At 55.4% G+C, this 20,403-nt stretch overlaps 8 protein-coding genes across 8 annotated transcripts; 5 read left to right on the forward strand and 3 right to left on the reverse strand.

The window, feature by feature from the left end:
* BO70DRAFT_383948 (fructose-bisphosphate aldolase FBA1) lies at positions 1-1,809 on the forward strand. Its single transcript, XM_025545618.1, has 4 exons — positions 1-516; positions 588-698; positions 780-1,082; positions 1,136-1,809. Exons 1-4 carry the CDS (start codon positions 409-411, stop codon positions 1,694-1,696), a joined length of 1,083 nt encoding a protein of 360 aa, XP_025404119.1. The 5' UTR covers positions 1-408; the 3' UTR covers positions 1,697-1,809.
* Positions 1,810-3,668: 1,859 nt separating this feature from the next.
* On the forward strand, positions 3,669-6,942 carry BO70DRAFT_305780 (putative DUF221 domain protein). Its single transcript, XM_025540021.1, has 3 exons — positions 3,669-3,911; positions 3,974-4,522; positions 4,587-6,942. The coding sequence occupies exons 1-3, from the start codon at positions 3,828-3,830 to the stop codon at positions 6,807-6,809; spliced, it is 2,856 nt and encodes a 951-aa protein (XP_025404120.1). The 5' UTR covers positions 3,669-3,827; the 3' UTR covers positions 6,810-6,942.
* A 407-nt stretch (positions 6,943-7,349) lies between these two features.
* Positions 7,350-8,048, forward strand: BO70DRAFT_8549 (uncharacterized protein). The gene has a single exon (XM_025548788.1). It carries the CDS (start codon positions 7,457-7,459, stop codon positions 7,844-7,846), a length of 390 nt encoding a protein of 129 aa, XP_025404121.1. The 5' UTR covers positions 7,350-7,456; the 3' UTR covers positions 7,847-8,048.
* A 370-nt stretch (positions 8,049-8,418) lies between these two features.
* BO70DRAFT_357501 (heme-dependent oxidative N-demethylase family protein) lies at positions 8,419-10,307 on the forward strand. Its single transcript, XM_025542055.1, has 4 exons — positions 8,419-8,734; positions 8,804-8,957; positions 9,079-9,857; positions 9,979-10,307. Exons 1-4 carry the CDS (start codon positions 8,639-8,641, stop codon positions 10,207-10,209), a joined length of 1,260 nt encoding a protein of 419 aa, XP_025404122.1. The 5' UTR covers positions 8,419-8,638; the 3' UTR covers positions 10,210-10,307.
* A 94-nt stretch (positions 10,308-10,401) lies between these two features.
* Positions 10,402-11,757, reverse strand: BO70DRAFT_425085 (homoserine dehydrogenase). Its single transcript, XM_025547653.1, has 2 exons — positions 11,665-11,757; positions 10,402-11,493 (listed from the first exon to the last, which is right to left on the reverse strand). The coding sequence occupies exons 1-2, from the start codon at positions 11,693-11,695 to the stop codon at positions 10,415-10,417; spliced, it is 1,110 nt and encodes a 369-aa protein (XP_025404123.1). The 5' UTR covers positions 11,696-11,757; the 3' UTR covers positions 10,402-10,414.
* A 140-nt stretch (positions 11,758-11,897) lies between these two features.
* BO70DRAFT_425086 (CCDC174 family protein) lies at positions 11,898-13,145 on the forward strand. Its single transcript, XM_025547654.1, has one exon. It carries the CDS (start codon positions 11,979-11,981, stop codon positions 13,083-13,085), a length of 1,107 nt encoding a protein of 368 aa, XP_025404124.1. The 5' UTR covers positions 11,898-11,978; the 3' UTR covers positions 13,086-13,145.
* Positions 13,146-13,181: 36 nt separating this feature from the next.
* BO70DRAFT_357505 (uncharacterized protein) lies at positions 13,182-16,028 on the reverse strand. The gene is made up of 8 exons (XM_025542056.1): positions 15,133-16,028; positions 14,619-15,053; positions 14,486-14,563; positions 14,203-14,435; positions 14,027-14,138; positions 13,865-13,969; positions 13,624-13,802; positions 13,182-13,559 (listed from the first exon to the last, which is right to left on the reverse strand). Exons 1-8 carry the CDS (start codon positions 15,546-15,548, stop codon positions 13,513-13,515), a joined length of 1,605 nt encoding a protein of 534 aa, XP_025404125.1. The 5' UTR covers positions 15,549-16,028; the 3' UTR covers positions 13,182-13,512.
* Positions 16,029-18,144: 2,116 nt separating this feature from the next.
* On the reverse strand, positions 18,145-19,353 carry nhp6 (high-mobility group nucleosome-binding protein). Its single transcript, XM_025545106.1, has 4 exons — positions 18,892-19,353; positions 18,738-18,833; positions 18,560-18,681; positions 18,145-18,502 (listed from the first exon to the last, which is right to left on the reverse strand). The coding sequence occupies exons 1-4, from the start codon at positions 18,950-18,952 to the stop codon at positions 18,470-18,472; spliced, it is 312 nt and encodes a 103-aa protein (XP_025404126.1). The 5' UTR covers positions 18,953-19,353; the 3' UTR covers positions 18,145-18,469.
* Positions 19,354-20,403: the final 1,050 nt, after the last annotated feature.

The raw sequence follows: 20,403 nt of genomic DNA on the forward strand, positions 1-20,403 counted from the left end.
CTCCCATCGTCATTCCTCGTCCTAGCTCACTACCCTGCCCCGTGGAACCCCTCCGACCGTCCACCAGTCCACTGATTTCATCCTGAACACATCATTCCCCACCACCCGGTGAGTCCTTTCGAGCAACCTCAGGCCCTGCTGCCCCTCCATCTCCCCCTCTCCAACCCTCCTAGCGAGTCGCTGCCCCTCCTTCCCGTGCCCCGTGCCCGTCATTCCAATCTGCAGCTCCGTATTCGTCGCTCGGTAAAGCTCTTAGTCCTCTGCTGGCAGAATTTATTACTTGCTACCCCCTCGCTCCCCCTCTGCTCCTCCTCTCTCCTCTTCTCCTCCTCCTCCTCCATCTACCCACGCAATTCAATTACTCATCTCTTCCCCCTCCCACAGTCCTCACTTCCAACTACAGCCACCATGGGTGTCCTCGAGAAGCTCTCCCGCAAGTCCGGTGTCATCGTCGGCGATGACGTCCTCCGTCTCTTCGAGTACGCTAAGGAGAAGCAGTTCGCTATCCCCGCCATTGTAAGGCTCCCCAACCCATCGAGGCATATATGCCACCTCCCAAAGCACATGCTGATAGCTTCATCGGATAGAACGTGACCTCCTCCTCCACTGTTATCGCTTCCCTCGAGGCTGCTCGTGACCAGAACTGCCCCGTCGTTCTGCAGCTGTCCAACGGTGGTGCTGCCTACTTCGCTGGCAAGGTATGTTCTGAATCTCCTGTTTGGGGATTCCCCCCCTCCCGCGGTGCGCGCGCAAGAAACAAGACTGATAGTCCGCTCCAGGGTGTCAGCAACGAGGGCCAGAAGGCCTCCATTGCCGGTGGCATTGCCGCTGCCCACTACATCCGCAGCATTGCCCCCGCCTACGGTATCCCCGTTGTCCTCCACACCGACCACTGCGCCAAGAAGCTCCTGCCCTGGCTCGATGGTCTGCTCGACGAGGATGAGCGCTACTTCAAGCTCCACGGCGAGCCCCTCTTCTCCAGCCACATGATCGACCTGTCTGAGGAGGAAGTCGAGTACAACATCAACACCACCGCCGCCTACCTCAAGCGTGCTGCCCCCATGAAGCAGTGGCTCGAGATGGTATGTCCATAATCTTTCGAGTATGTCAGGAACCCACACTAACAGCGCCTTAGGAAATCGGTATCACCGGTGGTGAGGAGGACGGTGTCAACAACGAGGACGTTGACAACAACTCCCTGTACACCCAGCCCGAGGACATCCTCGCCATCCACAACGCCCTCTCCGCCGTCAGCCCCTACTTCTCCATTGCCGCTGGTTTCGGTAATGTGCACGGTGTCTACAAGCCCGGCAACGTCCGTCTCCACCCCGAGCTCCTCTCCAAGCACCAGGCCTACGTCAAGGAGCAGACCAAGTCCTCCCTCGACAAGCCCGTCTTCTTCGTCTTCCACGGTGGCTCTGGCTCCTCCAAGGCCGAGTACAAGGAGGCCATTAGCTACGGTGTCGTCAAGGTCAACGTCGACACCGACATGCAGTTCGCCTACCTGTCCGGTATCCGTGACTTCGTCCTGACCAAGAAGGACTACCTCCTCACCCCCGTCGGCAACCCCGATGGCGAGGACAAGCCCAACAAGAAGTACTTCGACCCCCGCGTCTGGGTTCGCGAGGGTGAGAAGACCATGAGCAAGCGTGTCCAGGAAGCCCTGGAGGACTTCAACACTGCTGGCCAGCTGTAAAGGGTCTTTTGACGTTTAACCTGAATTGATGTGTCTTCGGAATATGACGAAACCAGATACCAGTACATAAAATGACCAATCTAAGAACGGCAAAAAATAAAATTTTGTTTGACCGTAATTCTGGAGCAAGTGATCGGGGCGATTGGGCCTGTTGGGATTCGGAGTGAGCGGAGTTGTGAGATGCGATGACGATGTATGTAGTCTTTGAAGAGACGAATCAAAATAATGTCTGCTGTATGCACCAATCTTGTAGAATTATTCGGTAGAGCCGTAGAACCAGCCAAGCTTACCTTACCTACGGAGTACTCCGTACGGATTACACCGTCTCACATTCGGCCAAACTGCCGGGCGATGACTTCATCAATCTGTAGCAGCAGCAGCAGGAGGGCTTGACGGCCCGAAGCCCAATGTCTCGGCAGTGGCAGCAGCCAGTCCGCGATGCCGCACTGGACTCCAGTTGGAATATTAATAGAATCGCTGATATGGATCTGCCAGCTTGGCCCATGATTATAAGGGTCCAACCAACCAACCTGTACCGGTGAGATCGACCTCCTCCCGTTCGTACACACCCGGGACCCCGAACAGTAATATGTGCATACCCATTACCCACTGCACAAGGAAATCCCTGCCCGATGCTGTCCCTGTTACCGTGTTACGAGGTTCAGTCTGCGGGTGGCAGTTACCTCCCTCCATGGGTAAATTGGACCCTGAGCCCCGTGCCCCGTTTATGTCAGTGATTGTCCTGACTCCTGAGGGTCTGAAGTCCTTCCCCCCCCTTCCCCCCTCTTTAACCCCCCTGATGATGCTCCCAATATACTTGATAATTAATATAATATATATATATGATGGTCCCTCACTATTGGCAATAGTGGTGCAAATAGCGGTGCTGGCCGATCTTGGGCGGATTAGATAATCGCGAGATCAGATACTGATAGTAGTACACTAACTAGCCTGGCAGTCAGCCACATTAGCCAGACTGTATCTGTATCTGTATCTGTATCTGTATCATGGGGTAGATGGATACTGGATACCAGACACTACTGCAGTCATCCACCACGGTCATACTAGTAGGTGCATTGATCACAGTCTGTGATGTGCCCCTATTGGCCGGAGCATGAAAGGGTCCTTCCTCCATCAATTCAGCATGGCATCCATCTGATCCAACGCCACATCGGTCGCTTGTCAGCCACACGGTATGGTCAGGTAAGGTACCCGAGCGACTGTTCTTATGGCGGACAGCCAATCACCGCGCCCAGAGGCCCCGTTTTTCAGCAACTCCACCCGCGACGGTGTCTCAGTCCAGACCGCGCTAGGCCCGAGATGATCAGACGTTGTTCCAGACTTGTTCGCAATGGCGGAGCCGGATTGGTCCACCAAAATAGTAGCCGGCCGTGAACCAACCACAGCGCGCAAGTGGATCAGGGCTGTTGTGTTTTTTTTGTGTTTTTGGCCTTGGGTCTGTTTTTGAGGCGAGTGGACAAGTGGGCATTGGCAGTGGGCACTGGCACGCCCGGGTGTCACTGGGACAGCAAGCGTGCGGGAACTGGAAGAACGAGGCTGAAATTGAATGAACGGGCTTGGATGTCTATGGCATCGAGGTGATGGAAAAAGAAAGAAGAGGAGAGAGCCCATTATTTACTGTTGAATGTTGGCAGGCCTCGGCTTTCTCCATCGATGTGTTCTCGAGCCAATCGACCCCAGGCCTCCCCAGGCCTCCTCCACTGGCGACGTATGCGCCCATACACGGTACACGTCTTCCTGTACGTAACCCGACTTAAAGTGTAAAGTGCAGTGCATCAATCAATGATCCCCGGGGCCGATGTCCATACATGGCATACATTCAGTGTTGTGTTCCAGACCCGCCGGCACCACCGAAACCCACTCGAGTCTCTCGCGGCTTTCTCCATCATCATTCTTTTCTTCCTTGGCCATCCATCCGCTTAACTGTCGCGTCTCTCTCCCCTTCCCTCCCTCCGTCCGTTGCTCTCTCTCTCCGTTTCTGCTTCTGTTTCACGTTCGTTTCTGCCTTGCCTTCCCCCTCCCCTCCGCGGCACCGTCTTTTCTCCTCGTCTCCCCCGGCGTCCCCCCTCTTCTCCTCCATCCATGCCGCCCCGTCTCAAACGGCATCACCATGCATCCTAGCGCTCTCCAGCGGCGCGACGAAGATTCCACGGAGCAATTCCTCAAACTCATCTCGAATCCCTTCCAGTCTGACGTATGTCTTCTTGCTCGCCATCTTCTTCCCCCCCCCGACACTTTGCTAAGGTACACCCACAGTTCCAAGTCAACGCCATCTGGGCCTCCTTGGCCACTTCCGTTGGCTTGTCCATCGCCCTCACCCTCCTGTTCTCGCTCTTCCGCCCCCGTCACTCGGTCGTCTATGCGCCCAAGGTCAAACATGCCGATCGCAAACACACCCCGCCGCCGGTGGGAAAGGGCTTCTTTGCCTGGCTCAAGCCTGTCCTACAAACCAAGGAGCCCCAGCTGGTTGACTGCGTCGGCCTGGATGCCAGCATGTTCATACGCTTCGCCAAGATGTGCCGGAACATTTTCATCTTTCTGAGCATCATCGGCTGCGGTGTCATGATTCCCCTCAATCTGACACAGAGCACCGGGAATACCGTGTCGGAATTTGGCGCGTTCGCCACGATGACCCCGCTCTATGTCACCACCGAAGCCATCTGGGGCCAGGTGGTCTGCGCCTGGGCATTCGATATGATCGTCGCTTTTTTCCTCTGGAGGAACTACAAGGCCGTGTTGGCGCTGCGGAGGAAGTTTTTCGAGAGCTCCGAGTACCAGCGCAGTCTGCACGCGCGGACCCTGATGGTGCGTTAGCCGGCGGAGAGAATACAGTGGACCGATGTCCGTGTACTGACCCATTGGCTGGCAGATTACAGATATTCCCCCGGCTGCACGATCCGACGAAGGTGTCTTGCGTTTGACAGATGAGGTGAATCCCACGGCCGCCGTCCCGCGCGCCTCCATCGGCCGCAACGTCAAGGGGCTCCCCCGCTTGATCAAGGAACACGACGAAACTGTCCGCGAACTCGAGACCGTTCTCGCCAAGTATCTCAAGAACCCTGATCAACTACCCGCAAAACGCCCCACCATGAGCCCACCGCGAAAGGAGCGAGGCGAACACCGGAGCGGCAGGGTGGACGCCATCGATTACCTGACGGAAAAAATCCAGAGGCTGGAGGAGGAAATCCGGCATGTTCGGGCGTCGATCGACAGACGGAATGCTATGCCCTTTGGTTTTGTTAGCTGGGACATGATCGAACATGCCCATGCCGTGGCTTATAATACGCGCAAGAAGCATCCGGAGGGGACGACAATTGTTCTGGCGCCGCGGCCGGATGACCTCATTTGGGAGAACCTGCCGTTGTCGAAGGCGGCGCGCAGATGGAAAGGATTCGTGAGCGCGATCTGGGTGTCGCTCCTTACGTTCGTGTATATTGTTCCTAACGGTCTGATCGCGGTTTTCCTGTCCGACTTATCCAACCTGGGTCTGGTTTGGCCGGCTTTTCAGACATCGCTGGATGCGAACCCTTACGTGTGGGCTGCCGTCCAAGGTATCTTATCTCCGGCTGTGACCTCGCTTGTCTACATCATTCTACCCATCATCTTCCGTCGGCTGGCGATCCGGGCTGGCGACACCTCGAAGACGTCTCGAGAGCGCCATGTCCTCAACAAGCTCTATTCCTTCTTTGTCTTCAACAACCTCATCGTCTTCTCTCTCTTTTCCGCGGCGTGGACCTTTGTTTCGGCCGTCATCGATGCCGAAAACAACGATCAAAATGCCTGGCAGGCGCTCCGCGACGGCGCGTTTTATACCAAGGTGGTAAGCGCACTGTGCCAGGTGTCGCCGTTCTGGGTGACGTACTTGCTGCAGCGGAACATGGGTGCCACGATTGACTTGGCCCAATTGGTCACAGTGGCTTGGGTGTGGTTTTCGAAGACGTTTCGTTCGCCAACTCCTCGACAGTCGATTGAGTGGACCGCCCCTCCGTCGTTTGACTACGCCAGTAACTACAACTCCTTCCTGTTCTACGCGACCGTAGCCCTCTGCTTTGCCACATTGCAGCCGATCGTCCTCCCCGTCACCGCGCTGTACTTCGGACTGGATGCGATGTTGAAGAAGTACATGCTGCTGTACGTGTTCGTGACCAAGACGGAATCCGGAGGCCAGTTCTGGCGGGTCCTGTTCAATCGCATCGTTTTCGCGATGATTTTATCCAACATTGTCATTATCCTGGTAACCATTGCCAAAGGCACCTGGACGATGGTGTATTGCATGATCCCGCTGCCGTTCATGATGCTGGGGTTCAAGGTCTTCTGCATGAAGAAGTTCGATACCGGAATCACCTACTACAACAGTGCGGAGCTGACGGATGCCGAGGCCCTGGCGGTCAGCAAGCCGAACAAGAAGGCGTCGGAGCGGCTCAACTCCAAGTTCGGCCACCCGGCCCTCTACAAGCCATTGATCACGCCGATGGTCCACGCCCGGGCAGGAGAGGCGTTGAAGCGCATCTACAGCGGACGACTGGGGACCACGGAGTTCGAGGGCGAGTACTCGGACATCGCAATGGACGCCATGTCGACGTCGCACCCGGGCAAGTCCATGATGGACACCGCCGCCCCGGCTCCGTTCGAAATGGTTCCGGAAAACCACCTGGATTTCTCGTACTACAAGGACCGCCCGGACTTCCGGGACGAGTTCGGCGGAGGCATCTACGGCCGGCCCGACGATGTCATGACGGAACGCTCGCAGACGCCGCACAGTGCGCTGGGCGAGTGGTCACCCACGTCGTCGCGGGCCTCGTCGCCAGCGCCGTCGGTCCCGTCGCTGTCCGGCATGAGGGCGCATGACTCGTACGATCCGACAATGAACGACCACATCCACCCGGCATTCCGCGTGCCAGCCCCGCTGGGCGGCGGGATGTACCAGCAGCGGAACGAGAGCGAAACGGAGCTGCTCAACAACGCGCAGGGGCCGGCGGTGAGCGAGACGGCGACGCCGTTGGACCGGTGGCGGTCGAGGGGATATGGGCCTGTAGAACAGGACGACCCCAGCTTCACCTCGTACGAACACTACCGGATGGCCGGTAGATGACACTGATTTCTAGCGATAACGAATGGGGATTGGTTGGTTGGTTGATTGATACCTGCATAGGCAAATACTGGGCTGGGACGGTTTGCTTTGGACGATTTGGATGGACGGCGTACGGAAGAAACGTGCCTACGACTTTTTTTTTTTTTTTTTTTTTTTTTTAACTATATCTTTTCTTATAGACATCAGCTGTACATAAATTGCATGTCAAGCATATAGATTTTTTAAGCAGTGTTCAGATAGAGTTCGTATAGTGTTGGCGTAGGGTTCGTCTAGTGCTGATAGTGTTAGTCCCTTGCGTACCTGAAAGTGGATGCTTACCAAAGCCCCGAAAGGGCCGAGCTTCTTCGTTTGGTTTGCCCGCAGAAGATCAGCGACTCCAAGATCGTCTTTCTTCTCTCTCCTGTCTTCCCCCCTCTCGCCGCGACATTGCATGTTTTCTTCGAGCTCTGCTATGCCGCGGCCTTTCGTCTCCGCTGAATGACCCCTCGTTGGCCAATTGCATCATACCACACACACTGACGCGCCTCATCGCTGTCCCCGGATCTCCGACTCAAGCCGGCTGGCTGCGAGCATCGACCGACTCCACCATTATTATCTCCTGCTCCTGCACAGCTCACCACACCACCATCCCATCCATCACTGCACGCATGCTCCCTGTCCGCCCTCCAGCATATTACACCCACATTCTCCGTCCCGTTGACCGCCACACCGATGCTTCTCCTGTCCGCGACCCCGACACCACGCCCCCGAGCCGATTGAACATCCCCCTCCTCCACCACCGATCCCTCTCCCCCGACCGATACCGATACCCTACCGAACCCCAACCCACCAAATGGCGTGGTATTCGCTCCTCCCGCCGGAATTCATCTCCTTCGAGACATGGATCGTGCGCATCTTCGTCCGTCTCCCTTCCCCTCCTCTCCCTCCCCTCTCCCATCCCATCCTTGCTGGACCGCAGACTACGGAAATTGAAGCTCCGCACTCGCGCACACACACACACACACACACAAACACACACAGAGAGAGGAAGTGACTAACTATTCCATCCACAACCGCAGATCTTCCTCGGGTTCGTCACGATCTTCCCCTGGGCCGCGCTCCTCATCTTCGATATCGCGCTGTATGTGTGGCGCATGGTGACGTATGAGTTCCCGGTTGTTGGGGGCCGGGCGCGCGGGAGGTCGCGGCCCAGGGCGCCAAGTCTAAATGAGAGGCCCGGTGGAAGGCCGAGGGTGTTGGTTGGTTTGGGGGGGAATAGCTTGGAGAAGGAGAGAGAGTGGGAGAGCAGTCCGGGGTTGAAGAGAAGGAAGGGGGTGGGTGTGGATGGAGATGGGGATGGGGATGCGGCGGATTGATTAATCCCTTTATTCCTGTCTCTGGATGTTCTTTCTTTTCGGGCGTTAGGTTTGTTGGTGCGTTGGTTGGCTTGTTGGAGATGGCATGCCTCCTGGTGAGGTCTTTGTTCCTGACGGGAGGGAGCGAGGGGAGGAGGAAGTGGTGGGGGGGGGAGTTGTCTATCGATACCCTGTATATATCTATCCACTGACTATGTCGAAGCTATCTAATGCCTGCTTACAGAGCTGCCACTGCCACTGCCACTGCTATCTATCTATCCTTCTGATTCACTATCCACTCGGAGCTTCGAGCAATCGGCGTCGAGCGGGCAGACTGGCCAATCGCGGGCCGCGACGCATGTATAGCACTGATAACCAAGCTTCTATGCTCCTCCTCTCCTCTCCTCTTCTCTCTCCATCTCTCCATCTCTCCACATTCCCCTGCCTCCCTCCCTCGCTCATCCCCAACCCCCTCCAGACCTTCAAGATCTAACAATGGACCTAGACGCATTGGTCCTGCACATCCAGCAGAACCCCACCGTGGTGGTCTTCCTCGTCCTGGCCCTGTGGCTATTCGGACGATGGAATCGAGTACGTATCCATACACCGTCTATCTACACACAGCATGCAAGCTAGAAACTCATCTAACATTGTCCACAGCCATCCCCATCCCACCCCACAGCAGAAAAGACTCCCTCAGATACCACCCCGGCAGCAAACACAATCACAATCACCCCCCTCCCATCCTTCGACTGGGAGACCACCGAACCGACGCAATTCCGGCCCTTCAAGCCGAAATATCATCTTAGCATGGGCATGTCGATCCTTCCCATCCTCAATCCAAACCTTAACCCTCAACCCTCAACCCTCAATCTCCATTCCTGCCCTAATCCACTCCAATCCACCCCCAACAACCCCCAAGCTAACACCAACAGGCCTAACAACAACCACCTTCTCCGATCTCATCCCCATCGACAAAACCTACCAAGACCGCCTCGCCCTGCGCGCATCCCTCCTCTCCCAACACCCCTCTGTCGTCGTCGGGGTCACCCCCGCCGCCGAGACCCCAGGGAACATAGTCCACGCCGCCGTGGCAGAGCTATATGAGTTCGTGGTAGGCGAGTATCTCCCCACGCGGTATCCGAGCATCTTTGTCCTAGAAGATCACCCCCATCATCAGAACCCAGAAGCAAAAGAACAGGAAGGAAAAAGAACCCTCTACAACAAAATCACCACCCAACGAATCCCAACCACTCTCCCGGGAAACTCATCCCGCTCTGCCCTTGAGACGCTAGGCACGTTCGTGGATGAGGATTTCCTGGTCTTGATGCCTGAGTCTCTTGCCCATCCCAATCCCACCTCCCCTTCCCCTTCCCCTTCCACAAGCAAAGAACAAGAACCCGAGGGCGGCGAAGGCGAAAAATACATCCTATCAGCCTACAGCACCTTCTTCCCCGCGGGCTTCGACACCCGCGAGAAGCTGGGCCAGCGGCTCTCGACCATCCACGCGCCGGTGCCCCGGTACAAGGAGAAGCTGGAGAAGAGCATGGATCGGTTCTTTGCGCGATTGGAGGTCGGGAGGGTCGTACAGAGGGTAAATTGGAGTGTCACGACTCAGGCGGGACTGTTTGCCGCGTTTGGGGGCGTGCATGGGGATGAGGGGAAGGAGGAGGAGGTGGTGGAGATGGGGAAGGAGGAGTTGGTTGTTGAGCAGGTGAGCTTTCTTTTTTTCTTCTTTTATTTAATTTGTTTTATTGTCTTTTGTCTGGGGTTGGATGAGGAGGGTTGGGGTTGGTTGGTTGTGTATGCTGACTCGGCTATCTATCTATGTGTAGACGTTCCTGCGGTGTGAGCGACAGCTGCTGCATCGGTTGCCTCGCACCAAGGCTCTGGTGTTCAACTTCCATACGTATACGTATCCGATCCAGAAGATCAAGGAGGAAGGGCTGGGGGAGGAATTGGCTACGGCCATTGATGGGTTGAAGGAGGGCAATGTACCCGAGATTCATCGGTACAAGAGAGGGCCGGTTTGGGGGGAGGCAGTTAAGGCGTTTTTGCGGTCGTAGAGTCAATCACCCTATCATACTCCGTACATACCATACATAAGTACCATATAGTATATAGTATACCGTATATAGACCGACCATTATCACTACCTATTAACCTGACCTATGCAAATTGCATGCTCGTATCATTTATCTCTCGTATATAGATAGATCAACATATAGATAGGATCAACTTTTCCCCTCCCCCCCCCCCAACCAACCTAACCTACTGCAAGCGCTGCACGACCTTCAACAAATCGGCCGTGACACCCATAGCAGTAACATCGCCACCAGCCCCGGCACCCTGGACAATGAGCGGGTTACTTCCATAGCGCTTGGTATAGAAGCTAATGATATTATCACTGCCCTTGAGGCCGGCAATGGCACTGTCCTTATCGAACCTCTGCAACCCCACCCTGACCTCCTTCCTCGCCACATCGATACTACCGACATACCGCACCACCTTGCCCTCCCTCTCCGCACTCTCCTTGATCTCCGCCATCTGGGCATCAAACTCGGGCAATCTCTGCATGAAAGTGGTGACGCCCTCGCCCGTGGACGGCAACGCGGCCAACTCCTCGGGAATCAACGACTCGATAGGGAACGCGTCGGGCGCCTGGACCTCCAGGCCGGCAATGCGCGCCAGGATGGTCAGCTTCCGCGCCACGTCCATCCCATTCAGATCGTCCCGCGGATCGGGCTCCGTGTATCCCAGCTCCTTGGCCTGGCTGACCACCTCGCTCCATTTCGCGCCCGAGGCCCCAGACACGGGGGCGAACGTGTTGAACAGGAATGACAGCGTGCCCGAGAACACGCCCTCGATGCGGGTGACTTCGTCCCCGGTGGAGACGAGGTCCCGCAGCGTCGAGATCACCGGGAGCCCCGCGCCCACGGTGCTCTCGTGGTACACCAGGGCGTTGCCGGCCGCGGCCGACGCGAAGATGTCTTTCCACAGGGACAGGTCTGAGGAGAATCCCTTCTTGTTGGGCGTGACGATCGAGACCCCCTTGCGGAGGAAGACCGGGTACGAGGCCGCTAGGGTGGGGTCGCTGGTGTTGTCGACGAGAATGGACCGCCCCGGGGCCGAGGAGAGGTAAGAGGCCATTTCTTCGGGCGAGAGTGCCCCCGATTTGGTGAGCGAGGGGCTGGCGCTCGCCGTTTGGTAGTCGGTCGCGGGGATGGCGGGCGTGTAGCTCGGCGTGGGCGAGAGGAGGGTTTGCGTGGACCGAGCCAGGAGGATTAGCTTCGGGGCGTTGGGGAGGCGGGAGAGTTGTTGTAGGAAGGCTGTACCGACGCCGCCGACGCCTGAAGGGGGAGGAGGGGGGGGTTAGTATGTATGTATGTATGTATGTATGTATGTATGTATGTATGCGCGTGAGGTTTTGAAGTTGTTGGAGGGAGGTAGATGGAGGAATGGAGGGGAGGGGAATGGTGGGAATGGGGGGTGGATTGGGAAAGGGGAGATGGGGAGCGTACCGATGATGCCGAGGTAGATGGGGGCAGACATGGTCAATGGATCTCTGATAGAGGAATTAAGTGTCCAGGAGCAGAATTGACTCGATGGTGAAGGAGAGAAGTCGACGAGGAGGGGAGAAGATGAGCCTATCGCGGGGCGCTTGCTAGATCGGGCTGAGTCATCGTCCTATATCGGCCGCCGGTCTTCTGCCTTTCTGCCTGCCTGCCTTACTTCATCACAACCGCTAACTAACTAACTAACTAACTACTGCTCTGCTACTCCTCTCTCACTCGAACTATACACCACACCACACCACACCACCACAACCCTCAAAATGTCCAACCCATCCCTCTACGGGCACGCACGAAACAAACAAAAACCGTCTGCCCACTCCCAATCCACGTCTACCCCCTCCTCCTCGACCCTCGCCTTCACAACCACCCTCTCCTCCCTCATAACCAAAGACGAGTCCTCCACCTCCACACGCGGCCGCCTCCGTCCCTCCAAAGCCCCGAAATCCGACCTCTTCAGCCGGCCCAACAAAGGCGCGCAGAAGCGCGCGGCCGCCGACCTCCGCGACGATGGCGACAACTCCGCGTTCGAGCAGAAACACCAGCGCACGGAGGACATCGGGGCGGTGGAGCCGGCGACGCTGCACCGGTCGAAAAGGCGCATGGAGGAGAAGGCGCGCATGTATGATGATCTGAAGAGTGGGAGGTATCTTGCGGGTGGGGGGAGCAGTGATGAGGATGGGGGTGGGGATGTGTATTTGGCGAGGTTGAGGAGGAGGGAGAGGGAGGGGTTGGTGGATTTTGATCAGAAGTGGGCGGATGAGGAGAGAGGTAGAGAAGGTGGGGAGGAGGAGGAGGAGGCTGATGATGATAATGCGTCTATTGTCTCGTATGAGGATGAGCTGGGACGGTCGCGGCGAGGAACGCGAGCCGAGGCAGCGGCTGCGCGGGCGGCCGCGCTGAAGGAGCAGGAGGCTGGTGGTCGTGGTCGTGGTGGTGGCGATGCTGAGCGCTGGCGACCCGCACGTCCGGATAATCTGATCTACGGGGCTACGGTGCAGGCGGAGGCGTTTAACCCGGATGCTGAGGTGGCGTCGCAGATGTCGTATCTTGCTGCGCGGCGGGATCGCTCGCCCACACCGCCGGAGGAGACGCACTATGATGCCGATGCGGAGGTGCGCAATCGCGGAACCGGTTTCTATGCGTTCTCCAAGGATGAGAACGTTCGGAAGCAGCAGATGGAGGAGTTGCTGCATGTGCGCGAGGAGACACAGCGGGAGCGCGATGCTCGGCGCGAGAGACGCGCGGAGCGCCAGCGCTTGCGTGATGAGCGGAGGATGAAGGTTGATGAGCTGCGCGCTAAACGGCGCGCGGAGATGTTCCTGGCGGGTCTCGGAGATGTCGGGGTTTTGGCCGGGGGGGGTGCTTAATCATAGAAGTGGTCCAGACTTTTTTTTCTTTTTTTGATGATATGATATGAGATGAGATAGATAGATACCCCTTTGCGAGAAATCATTAATGATGAGCTTGTTTTAAGTTATTCTTTTGGAAACATGGTTTATACAAAATCCGTCCGTCCAATCCACTCAAGACGAACGGAGGGTATCAGAGTATCAGGGTATCGATCACTCCAGTCCACTCCACTCCCTGGTTCGGAATCATATCTGTGCAGTGCAGCAAGTGTAGATTTGATCAAAAAACATTCAAGCAACAACCGTCATCATGGTAGGTAGGTAGGTAGGTAGGTCATATCGTCATAATTCGTAAATCATCAATCGTTATTACTATTCTTCGTCCTTTTGCAGCCAGCGGCCGCTATGCAATTCGTAATTCGTTGTCATCTCATCTCATCTCATCTCATAGATCCGCGAGTTCGACCATCGTGTCCATGAAGCCCTGGGCATCTGCTCCCATATCAGTCAGTATGTGAAACGCATTACTCCTTAACGATGGAGGGTCCACCCATACCGGATCGATTCGTGAACCGTAAGATATGCTCCCCCTTGGGTGTCATGGGCGGGTTATAGTCAGGGAAGGTGAAAATGGTCCGCCTCAGCTCGCGCAGCACGACGACCTTGGACTCGGTGCGACGGATCCAGCCTCTGGTGCCGATGTGCTCTGTGATGAAGGCAGTCCACACAGGCATTCTATCGAAGCTGCCCAATTAGTAAGGATGGTTCGAAGAGCGTACATACACGGAATGTCTTACCGCTTCATTTCCCCTTTGTGGACTGACGCTTGCAGCCTGACTGCTCCGGACACGTTATCCCGGTATACGCGCAGGGCGTGAAGATAGTCGTCATCGACGATTTGCCTGTATCCGTGAGCCTGGGCCTGAGCCTTCGTTCGTGGCATAGCAGCGGTCACTTACCCTCCGAAATGCTCGTCCTCGTCCTCGAGCTCGTAATCACGAATACGCTCCACGGGCCGACCAGAGTCCTGGGATCGAAGCGCCAAGAACGTGCCGAAGAAAATCACCATCTCTGTGGTTTGTTAGCATCGCGCACCAGAGGTTGTTGCGTAAATAAGCATCTGATTCATACGTACTTTCGATGGTGTGGAACTTGAGATTGGCCCATAAGACAAGCTCCGAGCCCCCACGACGCCGTCGACAGATCTGCAAGCAGGAACCGACGCGCACGATCTCCAGCAGGTTCAACGGCAGGCAGAAGTACTCGCTGGCTCGGGTGGAGCCGCGAGATTTACACACAATCCGTGCGCGATGATCTTCTTCTCGCACGTAGAACGATACGTGAAGGTTCGTTTCACTACCGAATCCTCTACAAGACAGTCAGTCCTGTTCCTCGTGCTAACTCATTCAGCAACCTACAGTTCAACCACCTCTTCGAACTCTTCTTCATGAAGCCAGCCTTTGACGCCATTTTTCACCTCCCCGAGGCATTTCGAGCTGCATTGGTCTGTTAGCCATCACCGTTCCCGGTTCGGATACAGAGTCCACCCACCTTTCGCCGACATAGGGGATCGGGGTTGTTGAATGATCGCCCTGGAATACTCGTTTGGCCCAATGGTCGCTGGTAATACTAGAGTTCACAGAGTAGCTGGTGGCACTCGTGCTAGCGGTGGGAGATTCCGGGGCATCGGGAGCAGAGGGTGGGATGTCGGAAAACGTGGCCGACGACGTGGAGGTGGGCGATTGGGGCGAGGCATGAGCTGGCCGGGCTCGCTCATACGACCGGCGGGTGCGAGGCCTCCGGTCACTGGCCGGACTCCCCGGGTCAGCGCTGCTGCTGCTACTGCTGCTGCTGCTGCTGGTGGAGGTGGCCGGCGAGCCCAGCGAGAGGGAGCCCAAACGCGGTGCGAGTCGACTGTCCTGCCGGACCAGTAGCCCTTTGAGGTTGTTGCGGATCGAGGACATCAGCCGGGTATCAGGAAACTTACTGCGGCGTTGAACAGAGCAGGTTAATTGACTCGAGCTGCAGAACAAAAATAAGATAGGATGGGATGGAGCCCACGTACTCCTTCATTATACACTCCAGATCATTCAGGAACCGCTTGTATATGGCTAACCGGGTAGACAGCGAGTCCTGGGATTGCTCCTTGAAATAAGAGCAGAGCTCGACCCAGGTTCGCTTGTGGGCCTCGCGGCTGGGGCCTTTTCGCGTGTCGGTATTGCCGAAGAACTCATATACGTCTTCGAGCGTGTACTTGAGGCTGGTACGGACCAATTCGAGGTCCAGTCGGATGGCAGGGTAGTTGTTACGGGAGGCCCGGTTGCATGACAGGTCCTCCAGGCTTTTGAGAGCGGTGCTGATGCAATAGAGGTCGGCCACCAGGCTGGTGATTTCGGTGGCATGCTCCGGTAGAGGGTCGCGGAAGATGCAAAAGCCAGCTGCCAAGTCCTCCGCGAAATCGGCCGTAGAGCGCAATGACATGGTCAATGTCAGCTAGGGTGGTCCATGCATATATCAAATATATATACAGTGGGGGGGGTTCACGCGGAATAATAGGCGGTGAACGGGGGTCGACTCCCTGGGGTAGGGGGGAAGACTGAAGATGGGCAAAAGGCAAAGGCGAGCAGTGGGAGGACGGGTGGCTCAGGCGGGTCTACAATTATATAGAAGACCTAAGGCGAGGATGCATGGAATGGAGCAGAGGGAGGGACGGGATAGGGCCCACGGAAGCCGGGGACTGGGAGGGGCAGCGGACAACTCAGTAACTCAGAGTAGGGGAGTCGGAAAGGGTCCTCTTATCGGCGGGACCAGCCCTCGAGTCTCACCAGGAGAGAGGCGAGAGTTCGGGTTCGAGACTGGGCCAGAGGGGAGAGAGAGAGAGAGAAGTACGATCAAGGGAGAAATAGGAAGGAATCGAGGGTCGAGATCATCCGCACACACAAAGGAATGCAGAACAACAAGAAGAAGAAGAAGAAGAAGAAGAAGAAGAAGAAGAAGAATCATCCGCGAGTGGGGCAGGGATCTAGTCCCTCCCTCGCCCGAACGGGCAGCAGTAGATAATCTAGCAAAACAAGAGTAAGTAATTGCGGCTCTCTGCGATGGGACCAGATGGGACCAGAGACTAGAGATGCCTCTGCCCATCGTCTCACTGACGTGTTCATGCGGCCGGGGAACGCAGAGGCCAATGATGGCGGGTGGAAATGCACGAAGATGCAACCCCGCTGTCACTGTCCTTTGCCTTTTCTTGCCAGGAGAAAAAGGAATAATCATCTTAGTAGATGGTGAAACCGCGAAACTCCCCCTCCAACCTTATTTGTCGCCGTCTCAGTCCGGCCCAGTCACGAGACGCCGACTGTCCGGAGTAGATATCTGTATTCTGTATACTCTGTATCTTCTGTATCTCCCGGATGGCCCCTCGGGTGTCGGTGAGTCGGTGAATCCTCTGAAGAAAATTGTCTGTACCAGATTATTCTTTTTTTTTTTATTTTTTTTCTTTGGTTGTCTCCAGTCCATGGCGTTGAATTCGATGGAGACGGTCGTGGTTGCCAGCGTGGTGTCGTGAGCCAACACAGCCAGCCAGCCAGCAGTACTATATACTATGGCTAGTGTTCGCAGCCATGTCAGATGGGCTACACGTATATGTATGAAGTAGTATATGAAGTAGATCATTCGAAATAAACAATTGATTTGTTCAAAGATAAAATATTTTTCAAGTCAGGCAAAGTATTTATATCCCCACACCAATAAGTCTAATAAATCGTGCCATCGTTGCCAGCAATCCACCGCCAACCTACCTACCTATACATAACAAGACCAACCAACCCATGATGCAGGGATCACATACCTAGTACTACCTACCTAGTACCTACTAGTAGCCTCCCCTCCCATCAAACAAGGGAGTAAAAAAGAGGCAGTATATATTCCTACAAGTCATCGATATTCCGATCATCCCACCCCCACACTCTAAAGTACGATAGTCAGATCATCATCCCCGATCAGCCTGGGCCGAGTTACAGGCTGTCCCGTCCCTCCTCCATCTACCTATACTCACTCTACACTATACACTCAGCCAAAAAAAAAAAAAACAAAAGATAGCATAGCAGCTCCTGTGATCTTATCTTATCACCTTAGCCGACATGAATAAATGAATGATAAAAAAAACCTTCCTTCAGTTCTACTTCTACTTCGTCGATGACAATGGCACTGGCACTGCCAAAAGAAAAAGGCAAAGGTCTATAAGACACAAGTACCTCCCTCCCTCGACCAGACAGGATATGTGCGGGATATCCCACACTGCACGGCAACCCAAATACGCCCTGCCAGCAGCCGATACACGTTGGCCCAGGAGGAGGCCATCCCACACACACACACACACACACACAGAGTGAAAGAGAGAGAGAGAGACAGCACAGCACAAAATCAGACACCGACCCCAGCCTATCCAGATCCAGAGAGTACTTTTGTATACCCACTGAGTTGTCTTAATTAAGGTGTTGTGCTTACCAAGTGTTTGATGGTATCCCTCCTTGGTTGGGTATGTATACAGCCAGCACAGCCAGTGGCAATAAGTCCATCCATCCATCCATCCATCCATCCTGGAGACGACAAGTGGAGGGAGAGATGGAGAGAGGAAGGGAGAAAGAAAGGTTGCCATGGTTCCTGCCTGACCATCCACATCCACCATCATCACTCAACAATCACCTGAGGTCTAGATACTATTGTAGTCTAGATAACTACTACTGTACGGCCCCAAGTTGCCGCGGTTCATCTGGCGAGTGGCAAACCGCCTCAGGCACCAAGGCCGGCAGGGCAGGGCAGGGCAGCCCGCGGCCGGAGATATCGGAACCCCGACGCGTCCAACACGTAAACAAGCTGTCGCCCCGCGTCACCGCGGGAGCTTGGGCCATCTCCTGCATAAGAGCTTTTCCAGCTTCATTCGTCGGGCGCATGACGGGCTAGATACCATCCCCGGACGGAGATGCAATACGTTTTCAAGAAATAGACAGGGGGAGGCGGACAGGGATATGGGTGGATCAGGCTATGGTACAGCAAGCCTTTGCTTGCCTAAGATTATTTCCTGCAGGCTTCAATTCATATTCCACCATAGGTACTCAAACAAGGTTCTCCCGTCGTTGTGAAAACCAACACAACACCGGGCTCCTTCAATTCAAGTCAAATTCGTCCCGTAGTCCCCAGTCCGTACAGTAAACATTTCCCATCGAAAATCCTTCGTGAACAGAAAAGGATAGAATAGAAACCGCCATCATCCCATACCAGAAGCCGTTGAGTAGATAAAAGAGGAAATGTAGGAAGCATCAATTACAATTCAGACAATCAGCAGTAGAAACGACACGAAAACGCCAATCGGCCAGACGAGACCCATCATAAGCAGAGGAAGCCGTTTAGGACGACTCCTCATCTTCCTCAGCGGCAGCCTGTAGCAGAGCAGTGTTAGTCGTGTTGGGAAGGGGAGGGGAGCAGCATCTACTTACGTTGTAGCTGGCCTTCTCGTCCTCATAACGCTTCTTGTCGGCGGCAGCCTTCTCCTCGTAAGGACGACGACCAACGTCATCCAGGTTCTTCCACTTCTCTCCCAGCATCTTGCCGACCTGGCCTGCAAGGAAGTTAGACATCGGAACTCATCGACGATTGTCTTCCGCTGGTACTTACCGAAGGAGATGCCCGGGTTGTCCTCACGGACCTTCTCGCGGTTGTCGTTGGCGAAGAACATGTAAGCGGAGAGACCACGCTTGGGGGCGTTGGGGTCTAGGACACCTGTCAGCAAAAGCCTGGACAACGGGGGTTCAAGCAAGGTCGAACTTACCCTTCTTTCTGCGCTCAGCACGGGGCTTGACGGCCTTGCGGGTGGTCTTCTCCTTGGGCATTTTGATGGGTGTCTGGGAGGACTGTTAGAAGGCTGGAGAGTTGACTGGATGGGGTTGGACGAAAGGTCCACGATGGCAGCAGAGAGGGGCAGGATAAAGACAGAAGACGGTGAGGAACATGAGGGCGACGACAGAACAGGCAGTGACAAGCTCAGGGACGTAGCGCGCGCAGTGCAAGCGCTGGCCCGCCGTGCGGACAGCCCGTGGTTTGCGCGCGCCCAAACAAGAGGGATCGCGGTCGCAAGTCAAACGACACGACGAAGGAAAAGGCGCGCAAAAAAAGGAACTTACCTGAGAATTGACTCAGTAAAAAGCACTCAGATAGAAGATTTGAAGACGGCAAATTCAGCCTGTGAAGGAAAAGACAGTCCGGGTCAGCTCAGCGGTACTGGAAGTATAAGAGAGCCGGTGCAGCAGCAGCAGCGCGACAGCGAGGTCGCGCAACGACGAAGGGAAAATCAAGGGAAACAGAAGATGAAAAGAAGGATTCAGAAAGGAAACGAACAGTTTCCGAGAAGAAAATAAAAGGGCGTGGGTGTTGTAGAAGCAATGCTCAGAAGCGGAATGTTTATTAGGGAACCCACCGGTGCGGTATATGCAGTACTTTTTTGTATGGGAGAGAGAATTGTATGGGAGGAGGGCGTAGTGAGAGTAGGTAGAGAGTGAGTGAGAGAGGGAGAGGGGAGAGTAGTAGTAGTAGGAGAGGAGCGAGGGAGACGGGAAGGCGGGCCACCACCTACCTAACCGCGCTCGCACTTGGGAAGGGGGGAAAGAGTGGGCAGCACAGCAAGGGAAAGCGAATAGGTCTGCCGGCTGCGACTGGCTGGTTGCCCGCTGGAGAATGGCTGGTATGGTTTCATACCCGTCACGTACCGTCATCTTCCACCTCCCCTGCGACGCTCCGCGCCCGCATTCTGGCGCTCTCTCGTCGTCCTGGGTCAAAGGAACCAAAGAAGGTGTGGCCTGCAAGGTTGCAGATTCTAACCCCCCAATACCCAATCCCACTCCATGGTGTAATCACACCTGCGACTGTTAGACAAAGATGGAGCTCTGTACCGGCCATTGTGCTGATGGGGAGGCCTGGGGAGGTCCACCGTCACCTACCGTATTGAATCTTACCATACTACCCTAGTACACCATTTTGCGCCACTATGGGGTGGATAATTTGGCCTTGGGTAAAATACACGGCGGTATGATCGATGATGGGACTGAGGAGGAGGGGGGAGAAAGAACTGCTGGTTCGGCTGAGTGGTGTGTGGCCTGCCCAGATTGAGGGTATCGGTCGTACCGTACTCTGTTACTCGTTACTGAGAGCAACAGTACTATGCCTAACTGGCACTGCTAGTCCGGAGTACCAGGTAGTACCTTCCATACCGCGCAGCACTCCGAGGGTACATGATTCCTGTGCGTGTCTCGTAGGCAGGCACTACTACTACTATGACTATTACTAC

This window comes from Aspergillus heteromorphus (assembly GCF_003184545.1).
Source record: "Aspergillus heteromorphus CBS 117.55 chromosome Unknown BO70scaffold_1, whole genome shotgun sequence".
Lineage (NCBI taxonomy): Eukaryota > Fungi > Ascomycota > Eurotiomycetes > Eurotiales > Aspergillaceae > Aspergillus > Aspergillus heteromorphus.

Coding starts and splice junctions, on each gene's coding strand:
- BO70DRAFT_383948 (XM_025545618.1), top strand. CDS start 409: ATGGGTGTCCTCGAGAAGCTCTCCCGCAAGTCCGGTGTCATCGTCGGC. Junction 517..587: donor AGTTCGCTATCCCCGCCATT/GTAAGGCTCCCC, acceptor TTCATCGGATAG/AACGTGACCTCCTCCTCCAC. Junction 699..779: donor CTGCCTACTTCGCTGGCAAG/GTATGTTCTGAA, acceptor AGTCCGCTCCAG/GGTGTCAGCAACGAGGGCCA.
- BO70DRAFT_357501 (XM_025542055.1), top strand. CDS start 8,639: ATGGACCTAGACGCATTGGTCCTGCACATCCAGCAGAACCCCACCGTG. Junction 8,735..8,803: donor TATTCGGACGATGGAATCGA/GTACGTATCCAT, acceptor CATTGTCCACAG/CCATCCCCATCCCACCCCAC. Junction 9,858..9,978: donor AGGAGTTGGTTGTTGAGCAG/GTGAGCTTTCTT, acceptor ATCTATGTGTAG/ACGTTCCTGCGGTGTGAGCG.
- BO70DRAFT_425086 (XM_025547654.1), top strand. CDS start 11,979: ATGTCCAACCCATCCCTCTACGGGCACGCACGAAACAAACAAAAACCG.
- BO70DRAFT_305780 (XM_025540021.1), top strand. CDS start 3,828: ATGCATCCTAGCGCTCTCCAGCGGCGCGACGAAGATTCCACGGAGCAA. Junction 3,912..3,973: donor CGAATCCCTTCCAGTCTGAC/GTATGTCTTCTT, acceptor GTACACCCACAG/TTCCAAGTCAACGCCATCTG. Junction 4,523..4,586: donor TGCACGCGCGGACCCTGATG/GTGCGTTAGCCG, acceptor ATTGGCTGGCAG/ATTACAGATATTCCCCCGGC.
- BO70DRAFT_425085 (XM_025547653.1), bottom strand. CDS start 11,695: ATGTCTGCCCCCATCTACCTCGGCATCATCG. Junction 11,494..11,664: donor CATCTACCTCGGCATCATCG/GTACGCTCCCCA, acceptor CTCCCCCTTCAG/GCGTCGGCGGCGTCGGTACA.
- nhp6 (XM_025545106.1), bottom strand. CDS start 18,952: ATGCCCAAGGAGAAGACCACCCGCAAGGCCGTCAAGCCCCGTGCTGAG. Junction 18,834..18,891: donor TGCTGAGCGCAGAAAGAAGG/GTAAGTTCGACC, acceptor CAGGTGTCCTAG/ACCCCAACGCCCCCAAGCGT. Junction 18,503..18,559: donor ACGAGAAGGCCAGCTACAAC/GTAAGTAGATGC, acceptor GCTCTGCTACAG/GCTGCCGCTGAGGAAGATGA.
- BO70DRAFT_357505 (XM_025542056.1), bottom strand. CDS start 15,548: ATGTCATTGCGCTCTACGGCCGATTTCGCGGAGGACTTGGCAGCTGGC. Junction 14,564..14,618: donor ATCCCCTATGTCGGCGAAAG/GTGGGTGGACTC, acceptor AGACCAATGCAG/CTCGAAATGCCTCGGGGAGG. Junction 14,139..14,202: donor CAAGTTCCACACCATCGAAA/GTACGTATGAAT, acceptor AACAAACCACAG/AGATGGTGATTTTCTTCGGC.
- BO70DRAFT_8549 (XM_025548788.1), top strand. CDS start 7,457: ATGCTCCCTGTCCGCCCTCCAGCATATTACACCCACATTCTCCGTCCC.